General features: G+C 47.3%; 1 protein-coding gene across 1 annotated transcript in view; it reads left to right on the forward strand.

The window, feature by feature from the left end:
• LOC311243440 (dehydrogenase/reductase SDR family member 12-like) overlaps positions 1-13,196 on the forward strand; it is a gene marked incomplete at both ends in the record, with an annotated part of 52,754 nt that extends 39,558 nt beyond the window's left edge. Inside the window, 2 exons of the mRNA XM_084332670.1 lie at positions 12,384-12,521; positions 13,006-13,196. Of these exons, the coding sequence (XP_084188796.1) occupies positions 12,384-12,521; positions 13,006-13,196 (329 nt within the window). The remainder of the gene's footprint in view (positions 1-12,383; positions 12,522-13,005) is intronic.
• Positions 13,197-19,432: the final 6,236 nt, after the last annotated feature.

Below are 19,432 nucleotides of genomic sequence, written 5' to 3' on the forward strand. Positions count from 1 at the left end.
CACGATATCATTCCACAGCTACAGCTAGGCGAGAAGGCAACCTCCTCACTCCACTCTGGAACGTGGCAGTGATTCAATTGAGGTGCCCCGTGTGTGTGTCATCTTCCAGACTATAACCACTCATTCCACTGACTGCCCACAGGTGCACCAAGGAGGTGCAATCAGCTCAATCAGGGGGATGAGTGGTATCTGGGGAAGGGAGAAAGAAAAACAGAATTAGAAGATGACACATCACACAAACAAAAATAACACAACCCAAACGAATTATACTAACCTGATGTTCACATGGTCTTCCAAATACAGTAACAATGATAATGACCAACCCACGTACATCACAGTTTGTCAAAGTAGAACTGTAATATGTACTTTCTCAGTCAGTGCTAAGTGCAGTAATCTTATGCAGCATCACTTTTCACATCAAAACAAAAGTAGAACTGTAATGTGGACTTTCTCATATTATTAACATTGACAAACATATTTACAATTAGCATTTTATAAAGTAGAACTGTAATGTGTACTTTCTCAGTCAGTGCTAAGTGCAGTCATCTTATGCAGCATCACTTTTCACATCAAAACAAAAGTAGAACTGTAATGTGGACTTTCTCATATTATTAACATTGACAAACATATTTACAATTAGCATTTTATAAAGTAGAACTGTAATGTGTACTTTCTCAGTCAGTGCTAAGTGCAGTCATCTTATGCAGCATCACTTTTCACATCAAAACAAAAGTAGAACTGTAATGTGGACCTTCTATTAACACTATGGTCGCCGAAAACGAGTTTTCACGTCATTCCGAGCCATGCTCATTCTGCCGAAGACGCCGTAACTCGTCTTTGATGTCAATATTTCAAAAATCTGTCATCGAAATAATATTTCCTTTCCGGAGCCCTGAGACACAGTGCTGATCTCCTCTCAACTCTCTAGCGGTTCAAGAGCGCCATCTGGTGGCCGATCGGCAGATCGCCAACCGGATATTAACCTTTGAACCGGTAGTACTCATCCAAATGTGGTCCGGCCACTCGCTATAGCTCCCGCGACTCCATCTTGAAACACTGGATAATAGATCGCTCGCCCTAACTCAATAAACAACGTTATTTGGACATATATACTATTATACAACCTGGAAATGGATCGGGCATTTCTACATCCCATAATAGAAAAAATCTGTTCCACGCTCATCTGCCAGCGGCGCGAGGAAGCCACGGTAAGATTCAGCGTTATTTTCTAACGTATTCTATACTAACTGATCTGATGAACATATGACCCACTCTGGATGAATCATCTAACGCTGCCCACGGAATTATAAACGATCCCCCGCCCATCCGGTCAACATCAGATGATGCGTAGAAACTTCTAGAAGTACGTCCAGTTGAAACTTTTTATCTCGCACAGATTCCTACCAAACTGTATTTGATCATCAATATAATGCATTTAGGGCTATAAATCACGTTCTGAAGAAAGCTGCAGAAAACGATAAAAACATACTTATACTTTAGACCATATTTTAGTATGAATATGTGAATGAAAAAGTTTAACGTTGCTACACCCTGAACAATACTTATAGGACATTGAATGGGCCATAATAATGGCAATGTAGCAATAGAATTTAAAAAGTTATAGCCCTGCAAAGAAGGGGAACTTCTCCATAGACAAATAGAGCTGGCGGAGGATGGTATATTAAGAATTTAACCCATGGCGATTAAAGTGTTAATTAACATTGCCAAACATATTTACAATTAGCATTTTATAGAGTAGAACTGTAATATGTACTTTCTCAGTCAGTGCTAAGTGCAGTCCTCTTATGCAGCATCACTTTTCACATCAAAACAAAAGTAGAACTATAATCTCATATTATTAACATTAGAAAATGCTAATTGTAAATATGTTTGTCAAAGTAGAACTGTAATATGCACTTTCTCAGTCAGTGCTAAGTGCAGTAATCTTATGCAGCATCACTTTTCACATCAAAACAAAAGTAGAACTGTAATGTGGACTCTCAGGGAAAGATAAAAAAAATAAATAAAAAAATTTCAGGGAAAGATCTACAGGGAAGGTCTCAAAGATCGACCAGTCGATCAAGATCGACGGGTTGGTGACCACTGCCCTAGCGGGAACGCTCAAAAGGTGTTTTTGTTTTCGAAACTCACCGAAACTCGCCGACAATGGTGCCATGTAATCTGCGCAAGCCGGATACGGAGCCGTTGTTGCTCAATGCCCATGCGCAGTAGAGACCTGCACGGTTATTTCCAGTGTTTACAGCAGAGCTGTCCCAAGTAGCTGCGGCTACCATGTGTTGTCAAGTTATTGTTATAAGGAGCCCAGTCCAAGCTACAACAATCTGCATTCCCTTAACAATTGTTTGTATTGAGCCGTATTGTATTGTACCCATTCTGCAATCTGTTAAATAAAGTTTACATCCATTCATTCTGCTAGCATTAACGTTACCAAGCTGCTAGCCACAATGCTATAGTGTTATAATGGCATATCCCAATCACGTTAGCACGTAAGCTAACAAACTTCGCTGCTAGCCACAATGCTATACTGTTATACTGGCATATTCCAATCACGTTAGCACATAAACTAACAAAATCTGCGACGATCTTTTTGTGAGACTAAACTCCGCTCTTGGTGGTCAATTGTGTTGATGTTAGTTTTGTTTCATCAACAAGTGAGAGGCAGAACACACAGTGAATGTATCCGTTTTGTTTATTGCACTTTCTTTGCTGAAAAATAAATGCTACGTTGGCTAAATGGCTCACGCGAGGCATTTAAAGATGGTGGATTGTTGATTTTTAGCAGGAAGTTTATTGGCACATTCAACTTTTCTGATTGGTTGAAAATGGCCTTCATGTTTGAACTACATCGCCACCTACTGCTTTGGCATTGTACTACATGTATATACATCACTGTGCTCAGGAGGCAAAAACGATGTCTAACTTGCCTGCCATTACGTAGCATTCTGAAAACCGGGCCTAGTGTAACCGCAGCCTAAGCCTTCACCCTCTCTCCTCCTCCCCCAGCTGGGGCCACCTCCATTAGGGATGCACCGATCCGATATTGATATCGGCCCCGATATGACTAAAATAGCTGGATCGGGTATAATTATTATTGTAAGGGCAACCTAACAAGAAAATGTTGCCAGTGAGGGAATACTGGGTGAAGCTCTTTCCTACGCGTGATGCTTGTTGATAATAAATGATGTCTTCTCCTTGGTCACTGTTGAGAGTGTTTTATTATTACTTGCTGTGTGGACAAATATAAGCATACAAAATAAACTCAAAAATTGACGCAAAGTAACTGAAAACAAACAAACGAGCACGGTAAAAAGATAGTGTGGCTTCCCTGTGAAGATTACCCAAATTCCCTGCCGCTGCACACCTGTGAACCCATACATATAGATTGCACTTGAGCACACATGAGCCCCGCCTCCTGAGCCCACTGCCTGCTAATTGGTCAACACTTTCATGATGACACGGTGCCTTCATACAGTAATACAAAAACAGAAAATCATTAAATTGGCTACAACAATTATAATTTTTAAAATATCGGATAAAAAAAGATATATATAATATAATAATAAATAACATAATAAATAACAATTCAGTACATTTATGTGTTAATTTGTTACATTTTGTTTCACTAAGTTAGGAAAGTAATGTTTTAAGTCAAGCCTGATGTTGCCTTGCACAAAAGAATGATCCCAGTCTCTTCCACACAGTTTATTAATTCAGTTTATTAATTGAACAATGGGTATCGGATCGGTACTCGGTATCGGCCGATACCCAAAGCCCAGGTATCGGTATCGGGACTGAAAAAGTCGGATCGGTGCATCCCTAACCTCCATGCCCCAGTTCCTCCTAAGCCTTCACCCTCTCTCTCCCCCCAGCTGTCTCCACCATAGATATATATCACTAGATGACTCACCCTCGCTGCTGGCCGACGGAGGCCGACGTTGCCACATGGCGGCCATCTTGCGTAGGTGGAGCACGCCCCCTCATAACATGCATGTCTATTAGTGATGTGACGATTCATCGATTTGCATCGGTGCGCCGGCATACACTTTGCGATGCGCGTGCACCGGTGGAATACGTGCGCACCGGCTAGAACTCAGGTTGAACTCGCGATGCATCTTGTTGTAGCGTCTTTGCGTCGGTCAAAACCGATGCATTAATATAATTTCCTCTCATCCACTTCTGTCAGCAGTGCACTGTGACTGCACACAGCTGATACTATACTACTAATACAGAAGGCGAGAGCCGCGTCACAGTTAACAACAACAAACAGTGGAAGTCGAGGACATGAATAGAATTGGGCTTCCTCTGGCTAACGCCAGTTAGCCGTTCAGCTAACGCTAAACTAAACTACAGTGTCTAACTAACTAACTAACGCAACACCAGTTCCATTAGTGAGGAGGGGGGGGGGGTATATTGAAGACGCTTGACAACAGGTTCAAAGATAACTTCACATTTATTGGCTATTGGTTTATTTATATCGCTTCATGCAGCAGGCTATCCAGGCTGGCTCCGTGTGCGTTCTGTTGACATCCGATCCTAGCCTAGTGTGTGACATCATCAACTACGCGACTCAGACGGGCTCTCTCTCTCTCTCTCTCTCTGTTCAATGATTTAACGTGGCCAAACGTTACAATATAAATACTAATTGGATAGTTGATGATAAACATTTAATTTCATTATCTGAAATATTATAAAATCATTTAAGTCTGCTATAAGCCATTATCCCTTTGTGTATGATTATTATTGTCTCACAGTAGTACATTGTGTGTGTGTTTTTAGCTAAAGTGGATAGAAAAGACAGTTTATGCAAAAGTCTTCTTAGGCACCCAAGAGTTTTTATATAAATTGTCTTACAGTAGATTATTTTATTTTTAATAATAATATAAGCTGCATATAAGGAATACAACCAAATCCTCTGTCATACCATAAAATTGTATCATTATTTTGCATCGTGTTGAATCGCATCGTATCGCCCCGAATCGCATTATGTTGAATCAAATCGTATCGAATCGTATCGTATCGTATCTCAACAGGGGGTGAATCGTATCGCATTGCATCGCCCGGTGCTTCAAATGTATCGTTAATGTATCGTATCGTTGGCACCGTATCGAGATGCGCATCGCATCGGCCTCGTGATGGAGATGCACATCCCTAATGTCTATGGTGGTGCATGTACTATTGAAATAACCATAGCTTGCTCAATTTTCAACCGTTTGGTTTGTTAAAAAAACGTCAGAGATGTACCGTACTTTTCGGACTATAAGCCGCAGCTTTTCCCCCCATTTTTCGACCCTGCGGCTTATATAACGGTGCGGCTTATATGTGGACAAAACCCGAAAATCGAAATATTGCTTTTTTTACTGCATTGAAATGTTATTTATCGGTTCCCTTATTTGCTAAACTTAATACAAATGAGTTAATTCTTGTTACCGTAATTCCTCTAATAGTAACCGGGTCTCAAATACAAGCCGGGTCTCTATTAATGGCCGGGTGCGCTCTTGAGCTAAGCAATTATAAGCCGGCCTCCTAATACAAGCCGGGTTACTAATATACTGAGCTGCATACTGAGCTAGTTACTTGATTTCACTTTGAAAACGTTGAAATGACCAGTGACCACCTGTAATTGCACTATTTCATACAGTACTTGGTTTCAATAAATGAACCCAGTACATTTTACTGGGTTCAAACTGACACAAAATGTTGATTTATTCATTATGATCCGTTTGAAAATTTTAAATATAGGCCTCCCTCTTATACAGGCCTCCTCCTAATACAAGCCTGGTACCCGCTACAGTTGAAACAAATACAAGCCGGGGTTACTATTAGAGGAATTACGGTATTTGTCCGACAGTATTGTGTCCCAATGGGAGTCATTCTCTGTAGAGGTGGGAGTCATTCTCTGTAGATGTGGGAACTTAAAGCTCAATATAAGAACGGCCATGCACCACCACCCACAGAATCGAGAAAGAGCAATCAATCTGTCAATCCTTTCCATGTCCGGGCCGGGTGAGGTTAAAAACATTAAAACACATGCAGCTTATAGTCCAGTGCGGCTTATATATGTACACACCATTCAATTTAGCTGCTGCGGCTTATAGTCAGGTGCGGCTTATAGTGCGAAAAGTACGGTAGTTATTATCATACTGCATACTTATAATGGACTTTCATATATAAAAAAATATATATATATATATATTCAAGAATTCTTCCAATCAAGAATCATAGCCACGTTAATAACGTTTGTAATAAACAAATCCGTCAAGATTTCAGCGAGTTAAGAGTATTTTTGTCTGTGCAGATCATCGCCTTAAAGCAGTAGTCCACTCAAGCAAGATGGACGCCAGTGAAAAACACGGGAGACTCCGCCTTGAGCCATCTAGTGTTTATATATCTATATATCTATGTTGTCCTCCTCAGCCTGTGCCCTCTCCCTCTCCTCTCCTCCCCGAGCCGTGTCCACCTCCATGCCCCAGTTCCTCCTAAGCCTTCACATTTACATTTAGTCATTTAGCTGAACGCTTTTATCCAAAGCGACTTACAAGTTCTGTACGACAAGTTAGGGTTAGACATTAAAAAGAAAAGAAAAAACGTAATTTCAGATAATGGTTGAAGAAGTGCGTCTTTAGTCGACGGCGAAAGATTGGACGGGTTTCGGCTGCTGTCCTAACTGGGGTGGGTAGTTCATTCCAGCATTGTGGGGCAAGGACTGAGAATAGGCGACTTATTTTTGATGACCCTCCCGGAGCTCAGATAGGAGTAGTCTGAGACGGCCAGAAGATGCAGAGCGTAGGGGTCTTGAGGGTGTGTAGTTAGAAGATGCAGAGCGTAGGGGTCTTGAGGGTGTGTAGTTAGAAGATGCAGAGCGTAGGGGTCTTGAGGGTGTGTAGTTAGAAGATGCAGAGCGTAGGGGTCTTGAGGGTGTGTAGTTAGAAGATGCAGAGCGTAGGGGTCTTGAGGGTGTGTAGTTAGAAGATGCAGAGCAGAGCGGTCTTGAGGGTGTGTAGTTAGAAGATGCAGAGCGTAGGGGTCTTGAGGGTGTGTAGTTAGAAGATGCAGAGCGTAGGGGTCTTGAGGGTGTGTAGTTAGAAGATGCAGAGCAGAGCGGTCTTGAGGGTGTGTAGTTAGAAGATGCAGAGCGTAGGGGTCTTGAGGGTGTGTAGTTAGAAGATGCAGAGCGTAGGGGTCTTGAGGGTGTGTAGTTAGAAGATACAGAGCGTTGGAGTCTTGAGGGTGTGTAGTTAGAAGAAGTAGAGCGTAGGGGTCTTGAGGGTGTGTAGTTAGAAGATGCAGAGCGTTGGGGTCTTGAGGGTGTGTAGTTAGAAGATGCAGAGCGTAGGGGTCTTGAGGGTGTGTAGTTAGAAGATGCAGAGCGTAGGGGTCTTGAGGGTGTGTAGTTAGAAAATGCAGAGCGTATGGGTCTTGAGGGTGTGTAGTTAGAAGATGCAGAGCGTAGGGGTCTTGAGGGTTTGTAGTTAGAAGATGCAGAGCGTAGGGGTCTTGAGGGTGTGTAGTTAGAAGATGCAGAGCGTAGGGGTCTTGAGGGCGTGTAGTTAGAAGATGCAGAGCGTAGGGGTCTTGAGAGTGTGTAGTTAGAAGAAGTAGAGGGTAGGGGTCTTGAGGGTGTGTAGTTAGAAGATGCAGAGCGTTGGGGTCTTGAGGGTGTGTAGTTAGAAGATGCAGAGCGTAGGTGTCTTGAGGGTGTGTAGTTAGAAGATGCAGAGCATAGGGGTCTTGAGGGTGTGTAGTTAGAAAATGCAGAGCGTAGGGGTCTTGAGGGTGTGTAGTTAGAAGATGCAGAGCGTAGGGGTCTTGAGGTTGTGTAGTTAGAAGATGCAGAGCGTAGGGGTCTTGAGGTTGTGTAGTTAGAAGATGCAGAGCGTAGGGGTCTTGAGGGTGTGTAGTTAGAAGATGCAGAGCGTAGGGGTCTTGAGGGTGTGTAGTTAGAAGATGTAGAGCGTAGGGGTCTTGAGGGTTTGTAGTTAGAAGATGCAGAGCGTAGGGGTCTTGAGGGTGTGTAGTTAGAAGATGCAGAGCGTAGGGGTCTTGAGGGCGTGTAGTTAGAAGATGCAGAGCGTAGGGGTCTTGAGAGTGTGTAGTTAGAAGAAGTAGAGCGTAGGGGTCTTGAGGGTGTGTAGTTAGAAGATGCAGAGCGTTGGGGTCTTGAGGGTGTGTAGTTAGAAGATGCAGAGCGTAGGTGTCTTGAGGGTGTGTAGTTAGAAGATGCAGAGCATAGGGGTCTTGAGGGTGTGTAGTTAGAAAATGCAGAGCGTAGGGGTCTTGAGGGTGTGTAGTTAGAAGATGCAGAGCGTAGGGGTCTTGAGGTTGTGTAGTTAGAAGATGCAGAGCGTAGGGGTCTTGAGGGTGTGTAGTTAGAAGATGCAGAGCGTAGGGGTCTTGAGGGTGTGTAGTTAGAAAATGCAGAGTGTAGGGGTCTTGAGGGTGTGTAGTTAGAAGATGTAGAGCGTAGGGGTCTTGAGAGTGTGTAGTTAGAAGATGCAGAGCGTAGGGGTCTTGAGGGTGTGTAGTTAGAAGATGCAGAGCGTAGGGGTCTTGAGGGTGTGTATTTAGAAGATGTAGAGCGTAGGGGTCTTGAGGGTGTGTAGTTAGAAGATGCAGAGTGTAGGGGTCTTGAGGGTGTGTAGTTAGAAGATGCAGAGCGTAGGGGTCTTGAGGGTGTGTAGTTAGAAGATGCAGAGCGTAGGGGTCTTGAGGGTGTGTAGTTAGAAGATGCAGAGCGTAGGGGTCTTGAGGGTGTGTAGTTAGAAGATGCAGAGCGTAGGGGTCTTGAGGGTGTGTAGTTAGAAGATGCAGAGCGTAGGGGTCTTGAGGGTGTGTAGTTAGAAGATGCAGAGCGTAGGGGTCTTGAGGGTGTGTAGTTAGAAGATGCAGAGCGTTGGGGTCTTGAGGGTGTGTAGTTAGAAGATGCAGAGCGTTGGGGTCTTGAGGGTGTGTAGTTAGAAGATGCAGAGCGTAGGGGTCTTGAGGGTGTGTAGTTAGAAGATGCAGAGCGTAGGGGTCTTGAGGGTGTGTAGTTAGAAAATGCAGAGTGTAGGGGTCTTGAGGGTGTGTAGTTAGAAGATGTAGAGCGTAGGGGTCTTGAGAGTGTGTAGTTAGAAGATGCAGAGCGTAGGGGTCTTGAGGGTGTGTAGTTAGAAGATGCAGAGCGTAGGGGTCTTGAGGGTGTGTATTTAGAAGATGTAGAGCGTAGGGGTCTTGAGGGTGTGTAGTTAGAAGATGCAGTGTAGGGGTCTTGAGGGTGTGTAGTTAGAAGATGCAGAGCGTAGGGGTCTTGAGAGTGTGTAGTTAGAAGATGCAGAGCGTAGGGGTCTTGAGGGTGTGTAGTTAGAAGATGCAGAGCGTAGGGGTCTTGAGGGTGTGTAGTTAGAAGATGCAGAGCGTAGGGGTCTTGAGGGTGTGTAGTTAGAAGATGCAGAGCGTAGGGGTCTTGAGGGTGTGTAGTTAGAAAATGCAGAGCGTATGGGTCTTGAGGGTGTGTAGTTAGAAGATGCAGAGCGTAGGGGTCTTGAGGGTTTGTAGTTAGAAGATGCAGAGCGTAGGGGTCTTGAGGGTGTGTAGTTAGAAGATGCAGAGCGTAGGGGTCTTGAGGGCGTGTAGTTAGAAGATGCAGAGCGTAGGGGTCTTGAGGGTGTGTAGTTAGAAGATGCAGAGCGTAGGGGTCTTGAGAGTGTGTAGTTAGAAGATGCAGAGCGTAGGGGTCTTGAGGGTGTGTAGTTAGAAGATGCAGAGCGTAGGGGTCTTGAGGGTGTGTATTTAGAAGATGTAGAGCATAGGGGTCTTGAGGGTGTGTAGTTAGAAGATGCAGAGTGTAGGGTTCTTGAGAGTGTGTAGTTAGAAGATGCAGAGCGTAGGGGTCTTGAGGGTGTGTAGTTAGAAGATGCAGAGCGTAGGGGTCTTGAGGGTGTGTATTTAAAAGATGTAGAGCGTAGGGGTCTTGAGGGTGTGTAGTTAGAAGATGCAGTGTAGGGGTCTTGAGGGTGTGTAGTTAGAAGATGCAGAGCGTAGGGGTCTTGAGGGTGTGTAGTTAGAAGATGCAGAGCGTAGGGGTCTTGAGGGTGTGTAGTTAGAAGATGCAGAGCGTAGGGGTCTTGAGGGTGTGTAGTTAGAAGATGCAGAGCGTAGGGGTCTTGAGGGTGTGTAGTTAGAAGATGCAGAGCGTAGGGGTCTTGAGGGTGTGTAGTTAGAAGATGCAGAGCGTAGGGGTCTTGAGGGTGTGTAGTTAGAAGATGCAGAGCAGAGCGGTCTTGAGGGTGTGTAGTTAGAAGATGCAGAGCGTAGGGGTCTTGAGGGTGTGTAGTTAGAAGATGCAGAGCGTAGGGGTCTTGAGGGTGTGTAGTTAGAAGATACAGAGCATTGGGGTCTTGAGGGTGTGTAGTTAGAAGAAGTAGAGCGTAGGGGTCTTGAGGGTGTGTAGTTAGAAGATGCAGAGCGTTGGGGTCTTGAGGGTGTGTAGTTAGAAGATGCAGAGCGTAGGGGTCTTGAGGGTGTGTAGTTAGAAGATGCAGAGCGTAGGGGTCTTGAGGGTGTGTAGTTAGAAAATGCAGAGCGTATGGGTCTTGAGGGTGTGTAGTTAGAAGATGCAGAGCGTAGGGGTCTTGAGGGTGTGTAGTTAGAAGAAGTAGAGCGTAGGGGTCTTGAGGGTGTGTAGTTAGAAGATGCAGAGCGTTGGGGTCTTGAGGGTGTGTAGTTAGAAGATGCAGAGCGTAGGGGTCTTGAGGGTGTGTAGTTAGAAGATGCAGAGCGTAGGGGTCTTGAGGGTGTGTAGTTAGAAGAAGTAGAGCGTAGGGGTCTTGAGGGTGTGTAGTTAGAAGATGCAGAGCGTAGGGGTCCACCTCCATGCCCCAGTTCCTCCTCAGCCTTCACCCTCTCTCTCCTCCTCAGCCTTCACCCTCTCTCTCCTCCCAGCCTTCACCCTCTCTCTCTCCTCCCAGCCTTCACCCTCTCTCTCTCTCCTCTCCCAGCCTTCACCCTCTCTCTCCTCTCCCAGCCTTCACCCTCTCTCCTCCCCCCCTTCACCCTCTCTCTCTCCTCCCCTTCACCCTCTCTCTCTCCTCTCTCTCCCCCCAGCCTTCACCCTCTCTCTCCTCTCTCAGCCTTCACCCTCTCTCTCCTCCCCCCAGCCTTCACCCTCTCTCTCCTCTCCTCCCCCCAGCCTTCACCCTCTCTCTCTCCTCCCCCCAGCCTTCACCCTCTCTCCTCAGCCTTCACCCTCTCTCTCTCCTCCCCCCAGCCTTCACCCTCTCTCTCCTCTCCTCCCCCAGCCTTCACCCTCTCTCTCTCTCCTCCCCCCAGCCTTCACCCTCTCTCTCTCCTCCCCCCAGCCTTCACCCTCTCTCTCCCCCCAGCCTTCACCCTCTCTCTCTCCTCCCCCCAGCCTTCACCCTCTCTCTCTCCTCTCTCCCCCAGCCTTCACCCTCTCTCTCTCCTCCCCCCAGCCTTCACCCTCTCTCTCCTCCCAGCCTTCACCCTCTCTCTCCTCCCAGCCTTCACCCTCTCTCTCCTCTCCTCTCCCCCAGCCTTCACCCTCTCTCTCCTCCCAGCCTTCACCCTCTCTCTCCTCTCTCCTCCCCCCAGCCTTCACCCTCTCTCTCCTCTCCTCCCCCCAGCCTTCACCCTCTCTCTCCTCTCCTCCCCCCAGCCTTCACCCTCTCTCTCCTCCCCCCCTTCACCCTCTCTCTCCTCTCTCTCCCCCAGCCTTCACCCTCTCTCTCCTCTCTCTCCTCCCCCCCTTCACCCTCTCTCTCCTCTCTCCCCCCCAGCCTTCACCCCCTCTCTCTCTCTCCTCCCCCCCTTCACCCTCTCTCTCCTCTCTCTCTCTCCCAGCCTTCACCCTCTCTCTCTCTCCTCCCCCAGCCTTCACCCTCTCTCTCTCTCCTCCCCCCAGCCTTCACCCTCTCTCTCCTCTCTCCTCCCCCCAGCCTTCACCCTCTCTCTCTCCTCTCTCTCCCCCAGCCTTCACCCTCTCTCTCCTCTCTCCCCCCCCCAGCCTTCACCCTCTCTCTCCTCTCTCCTCTCCCCCCCTTCACCCTCTCTCTCCCCCCCCAGCCTTCACCCTCTCTCTCCTCTCTCCTCTCCCCCCCTTCACCCTCTCTCTCCTCCCCCCAGCCTTCACCCTCTCTCTCCTCTCTCCCCCAGCCTTCACCCTCTCTCTCCTCTCTCCTCCCCCAGCCTTCACCCTCTCTCTCCTCCCCTTCACCCTCTCTCTCCTCTCCTCCCCCCCTTCACCCTCTCTCTCCTCTCTCCCCCAGCCTTCACCCTCTCTCTCCTCTCTCCTCCCCCCAGCCTTCACCCTCTCTCTCCTCTCCTCCCCCCAGCCTTCACCCTCTCTCTCCTCTCTCCCCCCCCAGCCGTGTCCACCTCCATGCCCCAGTTCCACCACATGATGGGCGGCCGGCTCCGTAGTGCACAGCAGGGGGCTGACACCGTGGTCTGGCTGGCGGTGTCCCGGGTCGCAGCCAGAACACCCAGCGGACAGTTCTTTCAAGGTGAACAAGTATATATATATATTTACAACCATCCCTTCAAATAAAAAAAAGTAGGGATATCCGATATTGGCATTAAAATGTAATATCGGAAATTATCGGTATAAAAAAAAAAAAAACGTTTTTATATTGATTTAACCTTTATTTACACAGGCAAGCAAGTAAGAACAAATTCTTATTTTATTTATTGTCAAAAGTATGCATAATGTTGTGTTAATTCCACGACAAGATATATGTAATGTTAATTACCTGAAATTATTCCGTTTTTTGGGGGGGGGGGGGAACCCTGCATATATCGGTATCGGAAATTAAGAGTTGGACAATATCGGTATATCGGTAAGAAAGCCAATATTGAACATCCCTATTTACAACCATCCCTTCAAATAAAATAAAAAAGGTTTTCCATCATGATGGTGGCCTAAGATGATACCGCGTATGAACTATATGAAATAATTTTGTGACGCCATCGTTCTCGGGGTGCTTCTAGATCGTAAGGCCGTACCGACCCACCTGCCCCTGGCCTGGACCCGCAGTTCAGCGGACGAGACGCAGCGCTTCATGGGTCAACTGGAGACCTTGGCGCAGGCGGCTCAGTCCAAGCCGGACCCCCAGGTTCCAGCGCAGGCGGCTCAGTCCAAGCCGGACCCCCAGGTTCCACCGACGCCCACCACGCCATGACCGACCGCTGCCTCCTCAGATACCCTTCTTCTCATCCCATCAAAACACCCTTTTCATACGAGCATTCAGAAGGGCTTCTGGAAACCACAGTATCTTTATGATCATATAGTTTTACATAAGAGAAGAACATGACCATATGACCAGACAAGCTACGCCAGGCTACTGGCACCTAAACCCAGAACAAATCTACTCAAATCTTCTGTGACTTACAGAGCTATCATGGAATGGAACTCATTGCCAAGCTACTTCGCTGAAATAGAATCCAAAACCACTTTCAAGAAAATGTTTTAATACCATCATCTACTAACGAGCATGCACTGAACCCTTGTGGCAGAGCGGTGAAAACCAATTGACTGTTAATTGTATTTATGTTGATGGCAGTGAGTGCTGCTCAGGAAGCACTATTTATTTGATTTTAATCATTTGATTAATAAGTATCTTGTACAATATCATCCTTAACTGAGGATGAGATTGTTAATGATGTAATTGATGTTGATAATGATGTAATGTATTGAATATTGTTGTATCGTTGTGTGTGCCGGACCCCAGGAAGAATAGCTTTTGTCAAGTGCAAAAGCTAATGGGGATCCTAAATAAACATAAACCGCTTGAGATGCTACTCAGTCATTCTAATTGATTGATTGATTGACAATTGTATTAACAGATTGCAGAATGGGTACAATACAGTACACTAATGTTAAGATACTAATGTTGCTGCGATATCTTCCACTCGCTTCTCCTCCTAAACATCCTCTGATTCAGAAACTATAAAGTCTTGTTTTTCCTTCACCTTTATTTGACCCCCAGGGTCACAGGTCGCTGAGCACGACGCCCTGATTCACACTCAAGTTACACATTCAGACCTGGGGAGCTGCCCAGTGCAACCTGCCGCCCAGTACAACCAGTACAACCTGCCGCCCAGTACAACCAGTACAACCAGTACAACCTGCCGCCCAGTACAACCAGTACAACCTGCCGCCCAGTACAACCTGCCGCCCAGTACAACCAGCTGCCCAGTACAACCAGTACAACCAGCCGCCCAGTACAACCTGCCGCCCAGTACAACCTGTACAACCAGCCGCCCAGTACAACCAGTACAACCAGCTGCCCAGTACAACCAGTACAACCAGTACAACCAGCCGCCCAGTACAACCAGTACAACCAGCCGCCCAGTACAACCAGTACAACCAGTACAACCTGCCGCCCAGTACAACCAGTACAACCAGTACAACCTGCCGCCCAGTACAACCAGTACAACCAGTACAACCTGCCGCCCAGTACAACCAGTACAACCAGTACAACCAGCCGCCCAGTACAACCTGTACAACCAGTACAACCAGCCGCCCAGTACAACCAGTACAACCAGTACAACCAGCCGCCCAGTACAACCAGTACAACCAGTACAACCTGCCGCCCAGTACAACCTGCCGCCCAGTACAACCAGTACAACCTGCCGCCCAGTACAACCTGCCACCCAGTACAACCAGTACAACCTGCCGCCCAGTACAACCAGTACAACCAGTACAACCAGTGGACACCGAGCAGTAGACCTGGGAGCCGCCCAGTACAACCAGTGGACACTGAGCAGTAGATCAGGGAGCTGCCCAGTACAACCAGTGGACACTGAGCAGTAGATCAGGGAGCTGCCCAGTACAACCAGTGGACACTGAGCAGTAGACCTGGGAGCTGCCCAGTACAACCAGTGGACACTGAGCAGTAGACCTGGGAGCTGCCCAGTACAACCAGTGGACACTGAGCAGTAGATCAGGGAGCTGCCCAGTACAACCAGTGGACACTGAGCAGTAGATCAGGGAGCTGCCCAGTACAACCAGTCGACACTGAGCAGTAGATCAGGGAGCTGCCCAGTACAACCAGTGGACACTGAGCAGTAGATCTGGGAGCTGCCCAGTACAACCAGTGGACACTGAGCAGTAGACCTGGGAGCTGCCCAGTACAACCAGTGGACACTGAGCAGTAGACCTGGGAGCTGCCCAGTACAACCAGTGGACACTGAGCAGTAGATCAGGGAGCTGCCCAGTACAACCAGTGGACACTGAGCAGTAGATCAGGGAGCTGCCCAGTACAACCAGTGGACACTGAGCAGTAGATCAGGGAGCTGCCCAGTACAACCAGTGGACACTGAGCAGTAGATCTGGGGAGCTGCCCAGTACAACCAGTGGACACTGAGCAGTAGATCAGGGAGCTGCCCAGTACAACCAGTGGACACTGAGCAGTAGATCAGGGAGCTGCCCAGTACAACCAGTGGACACTGAGCAGTAGATCAGGGAGCTGCCCAGTACAACCAGTGGACACTGAGCAGTAGATCTGGGGAGCTGCCCAGTACAACCAGTGGACACTGAGCAGTAGATCAGGGAGCTGCCCAGTACAACCAGTGGACACCCAGTCCATACTCATAGCCAAGCTCAGGGACCTGGGCTTGAACTATGACCTCTGCCAGTGGGTCTTGGACTTCCTGACTGGCAGACCCCAGGTGGTGAGAGCAGGCAACTGCACCTCCTCATCCATCACCCTCAACATAGGGGCCCCCCAGGGCTGTGTTCTGAGTCCCCTCCTCTACTCCCTGTACACACACGACTGTGTGGCTCAGCGGAGTAGCAATACAATCATCAAATTTGCTGACGACACAGTGGTGGTGGGCCTGATCTCTGCCAACGACGAGAGGGCCTACCTGGAAGAGGTCAAGGTCCTGGCGGGATGGTGCCAGGAAAACAGCCTCTCCCTGAACGTCAGCAAAACAAAGGAGATGATTGTGGACTTCAGGAGGTCGGGGGTCAAGGACTACAGCCCCCTCAGCATCGACGGGGCACCGGTTGAGAGTCAACAGCTTTAAGTACCTCGGAGCCTACATATCCGAGGACTTGACATGGACCACACACATTGACAGTGTTGTGAAGAAGGCACGACAACGCCTCTACTTCCTCAGGCGCCTAAGGAAGTTCCAAGTCAGTCAGAAGATCCTTAAGAACTTCTACTCATGTACAATAGAGAGCATCTTGACCGGCAACATCACCTCCTGGTTTGGGAATAGCACTGCACAAGACCGAAGCAGACTACAAAGAGTGACACGTTCAGCCGAACGCACAATTGGAGGGGGGCTCCCCACCCTCCAGAACATTTACAACAAGCGTTGCAAGGGCAAGGCTAAGAGAATCATTAAAGACTCCAGTCACCCGAACAACTGCCTCTTTGAACTGCTGCTGTCAGGCAAGCGATACCGGAGTCTCAAGGCGAGCACAGAAAGACTCAGAAGAAGCTTCTATCCCCAGGCCATCAGGCTGCTAAACGAACAATAATCGCTAAACGAACAATAATCACTATGCAACAACCATCAAGTTTTAAAGCCTCTATACTGTATACACATACCAGGCCATCAGGCTGCTAAACGAACAATGAACACTACACAACAACCACCAAACGCACATAGCACACACATCCACACGCACACACTCACTTTAAACAAACACACTGTAGCACCCACTCCACACACTTTATAGCACACACCCACTTTAAACAAACACACTGTAGCACCCACTCCCCACACTTTATATTTATTGATGAAGGATTGCACTACAACTCGTACACCTTACTGTAAATTGTACCTAAATTGTACCTCATCCCATTTCTGCTTTGCACTATATAGTACTGTACATTAGTACACTGCATAGTATTGTATATTATATGGTAACTCAGAACATTGTACATATGTCTATACCGAACACTGTGACCTCATTTTCTTCGTCTAAATAACATGCTATACTATGTTATTTGATACTATCTTGTCTAGCACAGTCTCTGGAGCGTAACAGTAAGAAGCATTTTGTATGAAAGTATTCTGTACTTCTGTATGACAACTATTAAAGAAACTTGAAACACCGAGCAGTAGATCAGGGAGCTGCCCAGTACAACCAGTGGACACTGAGCAGTAGATCTGGGAGCTGCCCAGTACAACCAGTGGACACTGAGCAGTAGATCAGGGAGCTGCCCAGTACAACCAGTGGACACTGAGCAGTAGATCAGGGAGCTGCCCAGTACAACCAGTGGACACTGAGCAGTAGATCTGGGAGCTGCCCAGTACAACCAGTGGACACTGAGCAGTAGATCTGGGAGCTGCCCAGTACAACCAGTGGACACTGAGCAGTAGATCAGGGAGCTGCCCTCCCCATCAAATCCCGCATCACCTACAAAACCCTCCTGCTCACCTACAAATCCCTTCACGCTCTGGCACCTCACTGACCTCCTCCACCCCTACACTCAGTCACGGTGTGTACTCAACTCTGGACTCATTAAAAAAAACTGCTCAAAACCCACCGCTTCAACTTGGCCTTTAACACCTAATCTCTCACTTTATATGTATATGTTGTGTCTGTCCACTGTCTGTTACTTTGTTATCCCCCCCCCCCCCCCCGCCTATGTAAAGCGACCGTGGGTCTCTTGAAGGCCGCTATATAAAATTAAGTTATTATTATTATTAGAGACCGGGGACTTGAACCACAGACTCGGAATCACGGCCCGAGGAAAACAAAGCTACGACCTCTCCGAGGAGCACTGTTCCATCGTGGGGCATCAAACTAGAACCCCCTCCACCGCTATGAAGAGGCAACGAAGGGGTTCTCGCTTGGAGCCGACCTTACGCAAGCTGCGCAGTTGCCCCCTCACACCTGACACACCTGAGGCTCGCGTCGCAAAACATCACCCGCCCAGAGAGACCGTCAGCTCTCACACAGCCGACCGCCTCTCGAGGCACAGTATCCAGCTGCAGAGCCGGAGACAACGCCGGCGGGGGTCTGCTCAGCGACGCGCGGCCCAATGCGAAGCGTCGGTCAGAATGATCATCATCTTCTACTCTCTCTGGTGGTGACGACATTATCCTTTCTTTCTCCCGTAAATTAGTGAGAGAGGAAGAAACAAAAGAAAATGCCAACACAGCTCCTATAACTAATCTAACTACTTTAACACTAAACTTAAAGCAGTGCTATGACACGGGCTTTGGCGGTGAAAGTAGGGAAGTTGTATGGCCAGGACCCGGCTTTATAGGAGCGGATGTGGGAGTGGTCAGGCAGGTGGGCGGGTCCACGAGGTGAAAGCTTTCATTTTAGGTTATGATTAAAGGGACAGTTCCAATAGAGCAAAGTGTAAGCTATTAACGAAATATAACTGCTTAGAAAATGTAGTGCAATAAAAGAAAGGTATTTCTCAACACAAATACACATGTTTACAGGAAAGTTTGAGTTGTATTTAGAGTGTATTTTGTGACTGTTGGGAACTAGGCTACACTGGCACACCTACTTCCAGTGAATGACGCTAAGCTAGGCTAACGGCACGGCTGTTCCCCTACTGCATGCACAGAGAAGAAAGGGGTCTGTATCTGCTTGTTTAACTCCAGGGTAGATGTATCTGCTTGTTTAACTCCAGGGTAGATGTATCTGCTTGTTTAACTCCAGGGTAGATGTATCTGCTTGTTTAACTCCAGGGTAGATGTATCTGCTTGTTTAACTCCAGGGTAGATGTATCTGCTTGTTTAACTCCAGGGTAGATGTATCTGCTTGTTTAACTCCAGGGTAGATGTATCTGCTTGTTTAACTCCAGGGTAGATGTATCTGCTTGTTTAACTCCAGGGTAGATGTATCTGCTTGTCTAACTCCAGGGTAGATGTATCTGCTTGTTTAACTCCAGGGTAGATGTATCTGCTTGTTTAACTCCAGGGTAGATGTATCTGCTTGTCTAACTCCAGGGTAGATGTATCTGCTTGTCTAACTCCAGGGTAGATGTATCTGCTTGTTTAACTCCAGGGTAGATGTATCTGCTTGTTTAACTCCAGGGTAGATGTATCTGCTTGTTTAACTCCAGGGTAGATGTATCCGCTTGTTTAACTCCAGGGTAGATGTATCTGCTTGTTTAACTCCAGGGTAGATGTATCTGCTTGTTTAACTCCAGGGTAGATGTATCTGCTTGTTTAACTCCAGGGTAGATGTATCTGCTTGTTTAACTCCAGGGTAGATGTATCTGCTTGTTTAACTCCAGGGTAGATGTATCTGCTTGTTTAACTCCAGGGTAGATGTATCTGCTTGTTTAACTCCAGGGTAGATGTATCTGCTTGTTTAACTCCAGGGTAGATGGCAAATAAGCTAATTTCCCAAAAAGTCGGCGTGTTCCTTTAAGCCAAATAAAAAAAAATAGAAAATATTCAATTTAAGCCAAATATGGAAAAACTAACA

This window comes from Notolepis coatsorum (genome assembly GCF_963971535.1).
Source record: "Notolepis coatsorum genome assembly, chromosome: 17".
In the NCBI taxonomy this organism is placed as follows: domain Eukaryota; kingdom Metazoa; phylum Chordata; class Actinopteri; order Aulopiformes; family Paralepididae; genus Notolepis; species Notolepis coatsorum.